We start from the raw sequence: 12,837 nt of genomic DNA, 5'->3' as shown, positions 1-12,837 counted from the left end.
GGGGGGGGGTGCGCAAAATTTTCAGACAATCTGGTTGAGGCTCACATGCAGGTCTATTTATAGACTTAAAAGGTTTGAACAGTTGCTAACGGAATGTCCATTGTCTGATTTCTTTTTCTTCTTTCCTCCAGTGAGGGAGGATGAAACCATCGCCATGATCCAAACACTCCTCCAGGCGGGGGCGGACCTGAACGCCGTAGACCGCGAGGGGGACACGCCCCTCCACATAGCCGTGCGCAGCAACAAGGGACACTCGGACGCCTCCACCAGCCTGGAGGAGTTCCTGCTGGACAGAGGGGCTGACGTGTTTGCCAAGAACAAGAGTCTGCTCATGCCTCTGCACATCGCGCTGGACAAGTCCCAGTGAGTTCTCTCTCTCTCTCCCTCTCTCTCTCTCACACACACACGCGCACACGCACGCACACACACACACACACACACACACATACACACGCGCGCGCGCGCACACACACACACACACACACACACATACCACACACACACACACCACACACACACACACGCACACACACACACACACACAAGATGCGTTGTGCTCACTTTGTCTAAGTTAGACAGCCTCAGTGTTTATATGTGGGTGGTTGGTGGGTGCTCTGGTGTGGTTTGCTCCCTCTTTCCTATTAAACAACTATCGTCTTTATCTCTTGTAACACCTCTTAATCTTCCGCACTTATATGACCGTATTATATTTTAAGTGCTGTAAAACACTTCCTAAAAACAAAACTCTCTTGTAACACCTAATCTTTGACACTTATATGACCTTATTGTGTTGCAAGTGCCGTAAAACTCTCTCTATCCACGGGGCAGTGCCACTGACTGAAGTGTCTTTAGGCCATTCCCAAAGGGGGGATATTTCTCGTTCATGCACAGTAGAATTGTAAATGGGCTGTCTCATGTCACGCTCATAACTGTGCCTGATCTACAACAGGGAACTGCTGCTTTTGCTTTCCTAATCCTTACTATTGTCATTTTCCTCTACTTCTTTTGTATGTTTGTCACTCTCTTGTGACCTGCTATTTCCAGGGTGCCTTGATAGTCGAAGCAGACCTTGTGCTGTTGAAGCTAGAGAGGTGAGCAGTCTAAGTCTGATTCCCTGTAAAGACTTCTCTGTTGACACCCACCCCTAGCGCTCATATGACCTTATGCAGTTGCGAGCTCTGTAAAACCCTCTACTATTAAAATACTATAAAAAACTCACTAAAATTAAGTAATTAAATGTGCACATATAGTGCTCACTCTGTCCATGGACGACAGCATCCGTGATTATAATGAACACACATAGTGCTCACTATGTCCATGGACGACAGCCTCCGTGATTATAATGAACACACACAGTGCTCACTCTGTCTATGGAAGACAGCCTCCGTGATTATAATGAACACACACAGTGCTCACTCTGTCAATGTAGGACAGCCTCAGTGATTATAATGAACACACATAGTGCTCACTCTGTCAATGTAGGACAGCGTCAGTGATTATAATGAACACACATAGTGCTCACTCTGTCAATGTAGGACAGCGTCAGTGATTATAATGAACACACATAGTGCTCACTCTGTCAATGTAGGACAGCGTCAGTGATTATAATGAACACACATAGTGCTCACTCTGTCTATGTAGGACAGCCTCGGTGATTATAATGAACACACATAGTGCTCACTCTGTCAATGTAGGACAGCCTCAGTGATTATAATGAACACACATAGTGCTCACTCTGTCAATATATGACAGCCTCCGTGATGATGAGCAGACGAGGGGTTTTACACAGACACAGAGGTTGACATTTGTTTCCCTTGTGTCAAAGTGGGGGGGGGTTCGGTTCTTGTTTGTCAGGATGCGGTGAAGACCTCTTCTGTTACCTGACCAGAATGGTGTAGTAGTAAGGCTCTTCATTGTTGTACGCAGAAGTCATGAGTTTTATTCCAAAGTCGGGACACGATTCTCTCAAGTATTGTTCTTGTCTGTTGGAATGTTGTTCCCCGGGTGGCCCTGACAATAGTTTGTGCAAAAAGTGAAAATATCCACAAATGTCTTTTGTTCCGATGTTTTGTTGTTGTTTTGTTTTGTTTCATTCTGTAACTTGTTGATTTCTCGTATCATAAAAAAAACCCTCCCCCACATTTTGTTGCTAGAGTGGACCCGATCGAGCTGTGCAGCTTGTTGACCAGCTTCATGCGTGACCAGCGTGTGGACGAGCCCACACAGAGAGGGTTCACTCCCCTGCTCTACGCCGCCTGCTCCGGCGCCACCATCTGCTGTATGCATCTTCTGCAGGTACGCCACGCGACGCATACTCGTGCACGCTCACACATAAGCCTTACATGTGTTGCTGTATGTGTACTCTGCACACATACACACATACACGCCCACATGCACACATGCACACACACGCACACACACAAACACACACACAAACACACACACACACACACACACACACACACACACAAGCCTGACATATGTTGCTGTGTGTTTACTCTGCACACACATACACACACACACACACACACACACACACACACACACACACACACACACACACTGTTTGCAAATGCAACTGTAAGTGGTTGGTGAGTGCTCTGGTGTGGTTTGCTTCTTTTTTATCAAACATCTGTGGCTATTATCGCTCCTTCCTTTCTTTGTATAATGTCCTCTAGTAATAACGCCTCTAGTCTTCAGCCTTTATTTGTTGCACGTATGATAAACTAAAACTAAACATTGAACATAAAGAAAATGCAACTTAATAAACATTCTCACAAAATCCAAGTGGCGTCTCTGCTCGTATTTTTCTGTGGGTGACTGAGGGGCACCTTTGGTAGTTCCTTCTTCTTTCCTTTCCCTTTGTTGTTTCTCTCAGTCTGTCCTTTTTTTCCCAGTCTTACATGGTCGCTTTTAAGGACAAGCGGGCTAACCCAGATTTCGGGGGTTTCCCGAAATCTTGACCTACACCAAAAGTGGGCACTGCCCTACCTATAGGAGAAGTTTGGGTTTCATTGGTGTGTGTATTTGTTCGGTTATAGAGAAAACTCTCCTGGTCTTTTAAAGAAACTGAACAAGGGGCAAAAACTTTTCCTTCGATTTTCTCAAAACAGCATTTTTCGGGATAGCCCCCTTGTGCTTAAAAGCGAGCAAATGGCCTGCGTGTGTTTCTCTTGTCTCAAGCATTGGTCTTCCTTTGGGTGTAGATGTAATTCTGCCTATATCTTTCCCAGAGAAATGCCAACATTGAGGCGAAGGAGTTCCGAGGAAACACTCCCATCAACCTGGCAGTCCACCTGGGCCACGACAGGCAAGTTGTCTCCCTCTTTCCCTCTGTCTGTCCCCGCTACTTGTGCTGCTGCGGGAGGTTGGAAGGGGCCACTGGTAGCTCCTCCGCGCTTTTCCCTTTCGTCAACCCGCAGCCACTTCCCAAATCGTCAGCCACCTCCCAACCTTTGGCACGGGTCAAACTTCCATCTATTTATAGGTAGTTAAATCTACCGGAACATGTATTAGGCAAAGTGATGTGCAATGATAGTCGCAATAGAGAGATTGTTTTGGTCTCTCTTTACTCATCTGCACCACACGAATTTAATTGATGTTTTTCCCTGGACTCTGCCTTTACTAAAGTCTCGAATCTAGATCTAGTTGTAATCTAGTTGCAGGTTGCAGATTTAATAAACTGTCGACAAAGAGAGAGAGAGAGAGAGAAGGGGGAGGAGTAGATCTTGCGAGAACTTCCGGGCAAAACAAAATGGCGACCCGCGTATTTCGGCTCGATTCAAAGAGTGATAGAGCCATAGCATCTTTGTAGACGATCAAATTAGCTTACTTTTGTGCTATAACGTCATTTTTTTCTTTGTTTTTGTCAATTTGATCATCCACACCGATAGAAAGTATTTCGAAATTAGGAAAAACAGGTCTTGTTTCACACTGGGTGAGAATAGCCAACGCTGACAAGTCTCACCCGGGGTGAGAGGTCAATCGTAGGGTTTTTATTCTCACCCCGGGTGAGGATAGCCACTTCCCTATTTACATTATGATTAGGTGATTAAACTTGATCACTTATTGACAATATGAAAGTCAATTTAAGCTTAATTTCGTTAGAAAGAAATGTGTTAGGTTTGCTAACTTCTTAGACTTTGTGTTAAACAACACTTTTAACAAAACGAATCCTTACAAGCCTAGGCTTGGCCTTTGTAATCTCAAAGGTTTAGAAGTAGAAGTAGAAGAGTCTACTACTAGATCTAGAGTCTAGTCCTATTTATTTAATCTCTTGAATGTACTGGATAACAACAGAAATCTGCAACCTGCCACTAGATTACAACTCTAGATCTAGATCTAGATTCGAGATTTTAGTAAAGGCAGAGTCCAGAGAAAAACTTCAAGAAATTCTCGTGGTGATGAGTAAAGAGAGACCAAAACATTTTCAGTAAGTAATATATCGCGACTATCACGGCACATCACTTCACCTATACATGTTCCGGTAACTACCTATAAATAAATGGAAGTTTGACCCCGTGTCAAAGGTTGGGAGGTGGCTGACGATTTGGGAGGTGGCTGCGGGTTGACGAAAGGGAAAAGCGCAGCTCTTCCTGCTGTTCATGTCTGTGTATATAGTCGAACTTATATATATATAATATTTCTGTCTTGTTCCTCAAGGTTCTTATGCATAGAATAAGTGTAACATAATATAACCGTATGCATTTATTCCTTTGTTCGCCAGCTGTGGTGTAGTGGTTAGGCTCTTCACTGTCACATAGAAGATATGTGTTCAATACCTGTGTGGGGAGATCTTTTTCTTTGGAGTATCTCTGCCTGTCAGCTGGGACATTGGTCCGCTGGGTGCTCTGGTGTGGGTTTGCTCCTTTCATATCAAATATCTATAGTCCTCATCTCACCCCTTCATTTTAAAAATATGTTACTGTCTCGTAACACCTCTAATCTTCGTCACTTAACCCTTTGAGCCCTGACCTCCTGAGGCTACCGTGGCCCTCTACCTGACCTCCTGAGGCTACCGTGGCCCTCTACCTGACCTCCTGAGGCTACCGTGCCCCTCTGTCTGACCTCCTGAGGCTACCGTGTCCCTCTGTTTGACCTCCTGAGGCTACCGTGTCCCTCTGTCTGACCACCTGAGGCTACCGTGCCTCTCTGTCTGACCTCCTGAGGCTACCGTGCCCCTCTGTCTGTCCTGAGGCTACCATGCCCCTCTGTCTGACCTCCTGAGGCTACCGTGTCCCTCTGTTTGAGCTCCTGAGACTACCGTGCCTCTCTACTTGAGCTCCTGAGGCTACCGTGCCTCTCTACTTGAGCTCCTGAGGCTACCGTGCCTCTCTACTTGAGCTCCTGAGGCTACCGTGCCTCTCTGTCTGACCTCCTGAGGCTACCGTGCCTCTCTGTCTGACCTCCTGAGGCTACCGTGCCTCTCTGTCTGACCTCCTGAGGCTACCGTGTCCCTCTACCTGACCTCCTGAGGCTACCGTGCTCCTCTGCCTGACCTCCTGAGGCTACCGTGCCCCTCTGCCTGAGCTCCTGAGCGATATTTTACTAACATTCATATGATCGTCAGAATCACATTTCATATCACACTCGGGGTAGTCCTTGTCATTACCAGCATTTAATTCAGACAAATTTCTAAAATAATCAATACCATCTTGTGTAGTAAACAGTAAACACTTTTCCATACGCATTTTCTGTCAGGCAGGCTGGATTGGGGATTGGGTTTTGCTCACTGCTGTACCGGTGGCTGGGCATACGGGCAGTTATACACGCGACCTTTGTTCCTGTGGCAAGGGCTCAAAGGGTTAAATGAGGTAATAATGTTGCAAGTGCCGTAAAACTCTTACTAAGTAAGTCATGGTTCAGATATGGGTGCTCTCTTTTCCTTTGATGCTCACAAAACTTGCAATAGACTGCTCAGTGTACGACTCGGGTCATACGCTTTTTTGAAAATGGCGTTTGGCAGAGTGTTACAGTCAGCAGTAGGAGTAATGGCGTAAGCGCTTGTGGAACACAGCTGCCGATATGTAATAGACAAAGGTTGCCTTCCACAGCTGTGCCATCATGTTGATGCAGCGGCACGCCAGTCTGTCCCACCCCATCGTGGTGAGCCTCCCGGAGAAGCTGGAGGAGAAGAAGAACCAGGCGGAGGAGGAAAAGAAGAGGAAGAGACCGGTCATGCTGTGGCGCCCTCGCAAACAGTGGGAGTGTGCGCGCCCCAAGGAATGGCCAGGGGAGACCATGACCTTGTTTGAGGTATGTGAAAGGGTTGTGTGTGTGTGTGTGTGTGTTTTGTATGTCTCTGAATGTGTTTGTTTTGTGCCTGTCTTGTGCTGTATGTCTGTGTGTGTCTGTCTGTCTGTGTTGTAAGTCTGTGAGTGTGTGTCTGTGTTGTAAGTCTGTTAGTGTGTGTCTGTGTTGTAAGTCTGTGAGTGTGTGTCTGTCTGTCTGTCTGTGTTGTCTGTCTGTGAGTGTGTGTGTTGTAGAGAGTTGTACTGACCTTGATGCCGTTGTTGTTTCTTCAGGGAGCGGTCAAGAATGACCTGACTGGGGTGGCACACATGTTGCTGGATGCTCTGGGCATGCCCATGGAAGCTGTGGAGGTACGTCAACAACTGTGCGGGGGTTTGTTTGGTTGTTTGGTTTTTTGCTTGTTGGGTTTTTGGGTTTTGGTCAAGTTTCTTGGGGGAGTGGGTTTGTTTGTTTGTTTCCCACTCTCCCTGCTGGGGGCCGCCACCAGCAGAATTGTCCTTATTTTTCAGCTGTAGCTGTTGCAGGCACTGAGAAGTGATGCCTGTCACTAAATATATAGTGGAGTCTGATAAACTAAAAGAAAATTAAATCCATCCCCCCCCCCCCCCCCCTTTTTGTTTGTTTTTTGGAATCGCCTCTCAAAACCAAAAACCCGGCAAAACCAACATGTATTTTGTCGCGCTAGATGCTGGGTTGAAAGTGTCGTGAGAGTTTTCCACTAACTATTGTTTGTCCGTCTCTCTATACCGGCATCTTTTATGCAATGGTTAGGCTGTTCACTGTCACATGCAGGAGAGTTTGATTCCTGTATGGGAAGTTAATTTATCCAGTATCTGTCTGTCTGCTGGGATGGTAGAGCCTAGGTTGACCCTAACAAGCGAATTCAAAGTAGCCTGACTCTCAAATGATTTTTTAATTGTTTTGCCCAGACTGTGACAGGGTAGAGTGTTAAAATTTATATGTTTGGCGGGTGCTCTGGTGTGGTTTGCTCCTTCTTTCCTGTCGAACATCTGTCTTCCTGATCCCTTCTACTTCTTTTCTGTGTTTGTTACTTTCTTGTAACACCTCTAATCTTGGACACTTATATGACCTTATTGTGTTGCAAGTGCTGTAAAACTTACTAAAACGAAAACTTATTTGTTTGTGTGTCTGTCTTTGTTTTTGTCCAGGCGGCGCTGAACCTGAGCAAGTTCAACCTGGCTCTGCGTCTGCTGCGTCGTATCCCAGACGTGAGTCGTCTCCACGCCCTCAACAAGGATGGGCAGAACCTCTTCCACGTGCTGGCCCTCAAGACCAACCGAAACTCTCCTGACCTGCAGACCAAGGTCAGTGGCTGGTTGATGGGTGCTCTGGTGTCATATGCTTTTTCTTTCCTGTCAAAGATCTATCCTCCCTTTCTCTCATCCCTTTAAAAAAAAAAAGTAACTCTCTAGTAATACCTCTAATCTTCTTATACAACCTATTTTTGTTGCAAGTGCTGTAAAACTCCTACTGAAACCAAACTAAGACCAAAATGAGGCCCCTGTTTTTGTGGCAGTCGCATTGTTTTTATCATTTTGATGACTCTCTGAGAAAGAATTGTTTCTGTGACAGTTTGTGAAGAGGCTGTTAGATGCTTGTGGTTGTAACTTGCATCTTTTACCTTCCCTCTGTTGTTTCTGTTTGTCTTGTTCTTTTCCCTGCTCTAAGCATCAGTTTATCGTGTAGTGAGAAAACCAACTGGATAGTTTTATGATAGAGGCACCTGGCCACAAGGGAATACTTTCCATTTGTGAGGTCGTAGCTATATTTAGAAATTGTTCTGATTGGCTAAGGCAATCAGTGCGTGGTCACGTCAAGCCGTGCGGTTGTTGCAGAATGAAAACTGAGAGGTCATGTTGTTTCAATGAACGGGGGCATGCCCTTTTTCCGTCGCAGCTCAAGCCAAAGATGGAGGCCTTGCTCCCTGAGCATAGTAGAAGTAGATAATGCCATAGTATGGGTGCAAAGTTTTCTGTTGAAGTTTATAACGGCAATTCATGTCAGGTGTGTGGTATACACAAATGGGAAGATGTTAATAAATTACTGTTTGTCTTAAGGTCTTCAAAAGTCTCTTCAAAACTGCAAAAAGCTAAAAACAAGTCACCACAAAAGTTCTAAAGCCTTTAGACTCCATAGACAATCATGAATATTCATTTATAAACATAAACCTTAATTTTCAGACATTTGCAATCAGTTTCAATGGGCCTACTCTTTTTTTTTCCCTTTAAATTTTCAAAGATTATGACCATGTATAGGATCATTTACAAGCTTTTACAAATGTTTGTTATAATTTACAGTCAGTTACAAACATCCACAGCTGTTGACAATTAACAACTAACATTTACAATTATTTACAAGCATAAACAGTCTTTTAGAAATGCTAATACTTTACAAAACTGAAGTCTTTTATGGTCATTTACAAAAGTGTACCATTATTTTCAAGCAGTAACAATCTTTTTAAAACCATTAACAATCATTCACAAACATTGAAAATAATTTTTTTAAAATTTGCCATTATTTACAAACACAAACAATGAGGCACAGTCCTTGACAAAGATTTCGGCTTATGTTGCAGGTGGCGGGCGCCCTGTTGGAGAAGCGTCTGCCGCTGGGAGAGAAGGATGGGCGAGGCCTGACCCCCCTCATGTACGCCGTGCTCAAACACCAGTCTGTGGCTCTGGGGAAATTCCTCATACGTAAGGACAAACAACTTTGGAGGGGTGGTTCTCTCTGGATCATGTCTGTATAATGAAATATTTTAGAATATGTTTTAATTCATCAAAGAAATGAGCTTCAGTGTGTGCTGTCTTTCGAATAAAATATTTTGATTAGTATGTTTCATTATGTTCGTTCTGAAGTGCATGATGTCTGATAAATGAACTGTTTGGAGACTATTTTTAAAGTTTATTTTGAGTGCATAAAATGACCTTCATCGTGCATAATAGATTGCATGATTTTAGCTCCTTTGATTCTGATTTTTAACAAAATTTATTTGCCTTTCAACTACCCCAACCCACCAAGGTGTGAAAAGAAGAAAATTAGAAAAACCTGACAGTGTACATGAGCTTGTCACTTGCAGCTGCCGCTCAGTGCCACACAGAGCCCTTGTGGTCGCTCAGTGCCACACAGAGCCCTTGTAGTCGCTCAGTGCCACACAGAGCCCTTGTGGTCGCTCAGTGCCACACACAGCCCTTGTAGTCGCTCAGTGCCACACACAGCCCTTGTGGTCGCTCAGTGCCACACACAGCCCTTGTGGTCGCTCAGTGCCACACACAGCCCTTGTGGTCGCTAAGTGCCACACAGAGCCCTTGTAGTCGCTCAGTGCCACACACAGCCCTTGTAGTCGCTCAGTGCCACACAGAGCCCTTGTAGTCGCTCAGTGCCACACACAGCCCTTGTAGTCGCTCAGTGCCACTTTGCCCAGAGAAAACCATCAGTTGCACCACAGCCAGGTGAAAGGCAAACATTAGTTTGACAAGATGTTAAAAAATTCCTGCACTTTTCGTTGTGAGGGACATACGCCTAGGCCAATGAGAGAATGATATAGCCATGGCCATATTACTCATTTTTAAGCCAGATTTGTTAATCATTTAACCGTGCCAGTACGGCCTGGGGTCATTTTGTACCCCCAGGGTTGTATTCTTTACATTTTAGAATACTTCTAGTTTGAACATCTCTTTGAAACTTTCAGTATTTCTCAGAACATCATTTTGACAGACTGCTGTGCAAAACGTGCGGATCGGATTAAGGAGTAAATTTCCTCTTTGGAAAGTGGTGGCACAGAGTTCTCCAGGTTGTATGGATACGATAGTAAAACACGACGTACGGATAGGGTTAAGTGGTGGCACAGAGTCCCCCACGTCGTATGGATACGATAGTAAAACACGACGTACGGATAGGGTTAAGTGGTGGCACAGAGTCCCCCACGTCGTATGGATACGATAGTAAAACACGACGTACGGATAGGGTTAAACATTCTGGCAGGTGAGCAACCCTGATATTGATAATGCCTTTTGAATGAAATTTTTGGGTGTCTGTTTCATTGAAAAATATGTTTTGCTTTCAGAGAACGACCTTCAGTACAACCCGAAAGTGCGAGACAACCTGGACCGAGACATCATGGCAGCCTTCATGTGGGACTACAGCTGGGTGTCTGACAAATTCAAGACGGAGGAAGTCCGGTGAGACATGGTCGTTACACGGGGGGGGGGGGGGGGGTATATCTGTGTATATCATGGATGCTACAGGGGGGGGGGGGGTATCTGGGTATCCTTATTCTGTGTTTACTTGGCAGTCTCTATATGTGAGGCATCATGGTGGAATCAGGCGCTTGTCAAACTAATAAAATCAAAGAAAAAGGCATTTTTCTGCCTGTTCAGTAATATTTGTCAATTTTCTGTTATTTGGCTCAACACCTAATATGTCCTTGTAAAATGCATTACTGTTGGGATTTTAATGAAATGTTGATTGAAAGCTCAAAAAATGTAAATTTTCAGTTTTAGGGCTCTCAAGCTTTGGAAATCAACCAACTTTGGCGTCCATTTTCTCGCTAATTTTACCACTGAAACCAGGCGACCCCCAACTCCTTTAATGGCATATGTCTTGACTTCTATTCAAGATACATTTGTATTTTTTTCATGGAAAGATAATTAAATGAACAAGCTTTAAGATGATATGAATAACCTCACATGCCCAAAAATTGACGAGCGCCTACTTCTACCGCATCGGGACACATATATATGTCTATATCACTGTGTGTGTCTTATCCCCTCACGCCTGTGTCACTGTGTCCTTTCCCCTCAGAGAGTGGCTGGAGGTACTGACCACCAGAGGGAGAGTCTCACTGGACACCCTGTACGACCACCCCCTCCCCGACCCCCTCCTGCTGGGAGCCAGTGTGGACCTCCGACAGCCCGACTACTTTGAGACCCGCGGTGGCCACCGCACCACCCCCTTGATCTTCGCCATTCGCAATTACGACTTTGGCCTAGCCAAGTTCATGTTACAGAAAGGAGCCAGCCCAAATTTCCCTGACAGTCACGGCCTCACCCCGATGATACACGCCGTACAGATGGTGAGTCTTATTGCCAGCTCACACTGCACAGACTTATTGGCAATTCACACTGCACAGACTTATTCCCAGTGCACGCTGGACTGACTTATTGCCAATTCACACTGCACAGACTTATTCCCAGTGCACGCTGGACTGACTGATTCCCAGTGCATGCTGGACAGCACGCTGGACAGACTTATTGCCAGTGCACATTACACAGATTTATTGCCAGTGCACACTACACAGACTTATTGTCAGTGCGCGCGGCACAAACGTATTCCCAGTGCACGCTGGACAAACTTATTGCCAATGCTCGCTGGACAGACTTATTGTCAGTGCACACTGCACAAACTTATTGCCAGTGCATGCTGGACAGACTTATTGTCAGTGCACACGGCACAGACCTATTGCCAGTTCACACCGCTCAGACTTGTTGCCAGTTCATGCTGGACAGACTTATTGCCAGTGCACGCTGGACAAACTTATTGTCAGTGCACATGGCACAAACTTATTGTCAGTGCACGCTGGACAAACTTATTGTCAGTGCACATGGCACAAACTTATTGTCAGTGCACGCTGGACAAACTTATTGTCAGTGCACATGGCACAAACTTATTGTCAATGCGCGCTGCACTAACTTTCCTCAAATCCCTATTTGATACAGTTGAGGGTGGCCAGAATTTCCTTCGTGGTGGAGGGGCCAAGCTGCCATTTTGGTACAAATGTGATTAAATCTTAAAAAATGTACCTGTTGACCATTGTAGGTCATGATCAGTTGGATGGAATGATGGCCAAAGGGAAATAGGAAGGCTACTAGACTTGGCAGAAGTTACGTTTTTGTTTGCATGTGGAATGTCATAAACCGTAATGGGCTTCTCATTGCTTGACAAACTGACAGTTATAGTGTTAATGGCCTTCTCTTTGCTTGACAAACAGTAACTGACAGTTATAGTGTTAATGGCCTTCTCTTTGCTTGACAAACAGTAACTGACAGTTATAGTGTTAATGGCCTTCTCTTTGCTTGAACAAAAAAAAGCATTACGTGTTAATAATCCCCCTCTCTCTCTTTCTCCCTCTCCTTCTCCCTCTCCCTCTCCCTCTCCCTCTCCCTCCCTCCCCCTCATTGGATGGTTGTAGACCGCCATTGGTAAAACCATTTTATTTCATCTGTTACGTGTGTCTATCTGTAGTGCTTTTGCCTTGCACTTAATGACCTTCACTGTGTTGATGTAGGTAGCGTAAACACGGCCTCGCGGGCACTCGCGGCCTTCCGACCGCGTGGTATCGGTGAAATCAGGGTAATTCAGATCGCTGTTTCTTTGCTCTTTCGCTATAAAAACACCAAGTACCGTACACCTTCTAAAAGTTCAGCTTTTCCTCGTTACAATGGTGTAAGTTGTTTTTATGTCCGATTAGTAGGAGCTGGAGAATCGCCGACGAAAGCGAAGCCCCTCGTGGTCGGCCGGTTGAAAAATTGACACGGCTGCATTCAAATGCTTCGCGGAACGAGG

The 12,837-nt window shown here is 45.2% G+C and overlaps 1 protein-coding gene across 1 annotated transcript in view; it reads left to right on the top strand.

Moving 5' to 3' along the window:
• LOC101863474 (poly [ADP-ribose] polymerase tankyrase) overlaps nt 1-12,837 on the top strand; it is a gene marked incomplete in the record, with an annotated part of 96,184 nt that overhangs the window by 49,296 nt on the left and 34,051 nt on the right. The window contains 9 exon segments of the mRNA XM_013090014.2: nt 132-363; nt 2,154-2,295; nt 3,234-3,310; nt 6,054-6,255; nt 6,525-6,602; nt 7,422-7,577; nt 8,849-8,969; nt 10,340-10,454; nt 11,077-11,347. Of these exon segments, the coding sequence (XP_012945468.1) occupies nt 132-363; nt 2,154-2,295; nt 3,234-3,310; nt 6,054-6,255; nt 6,525-6,602; nt 7,422-7,577; nt 8,849-8,969; nt 10,340-10,454; nt 11,077-11,347 (1,394 nt within the window).

The sequence above is a fragment of the Aplysia californica genome, unplaced genomic scaffold (genome assembly GCF_000002075.1).
Source record: "Aplysia californica isolate F4 #8 unplaced genomic scaffold, AplCal3.0 scaffold01107, whole genome shotgun sequence".
Lineage (NCBI taxonomy): Eukaryota > Metazoa > Mollusca > Gastropoda > Aplysiida > Aplysiidae > Aplysia > Aplysia californica.
This window is presented reverse-complemented; position numbering and strand designations above follow the sequence as displayed.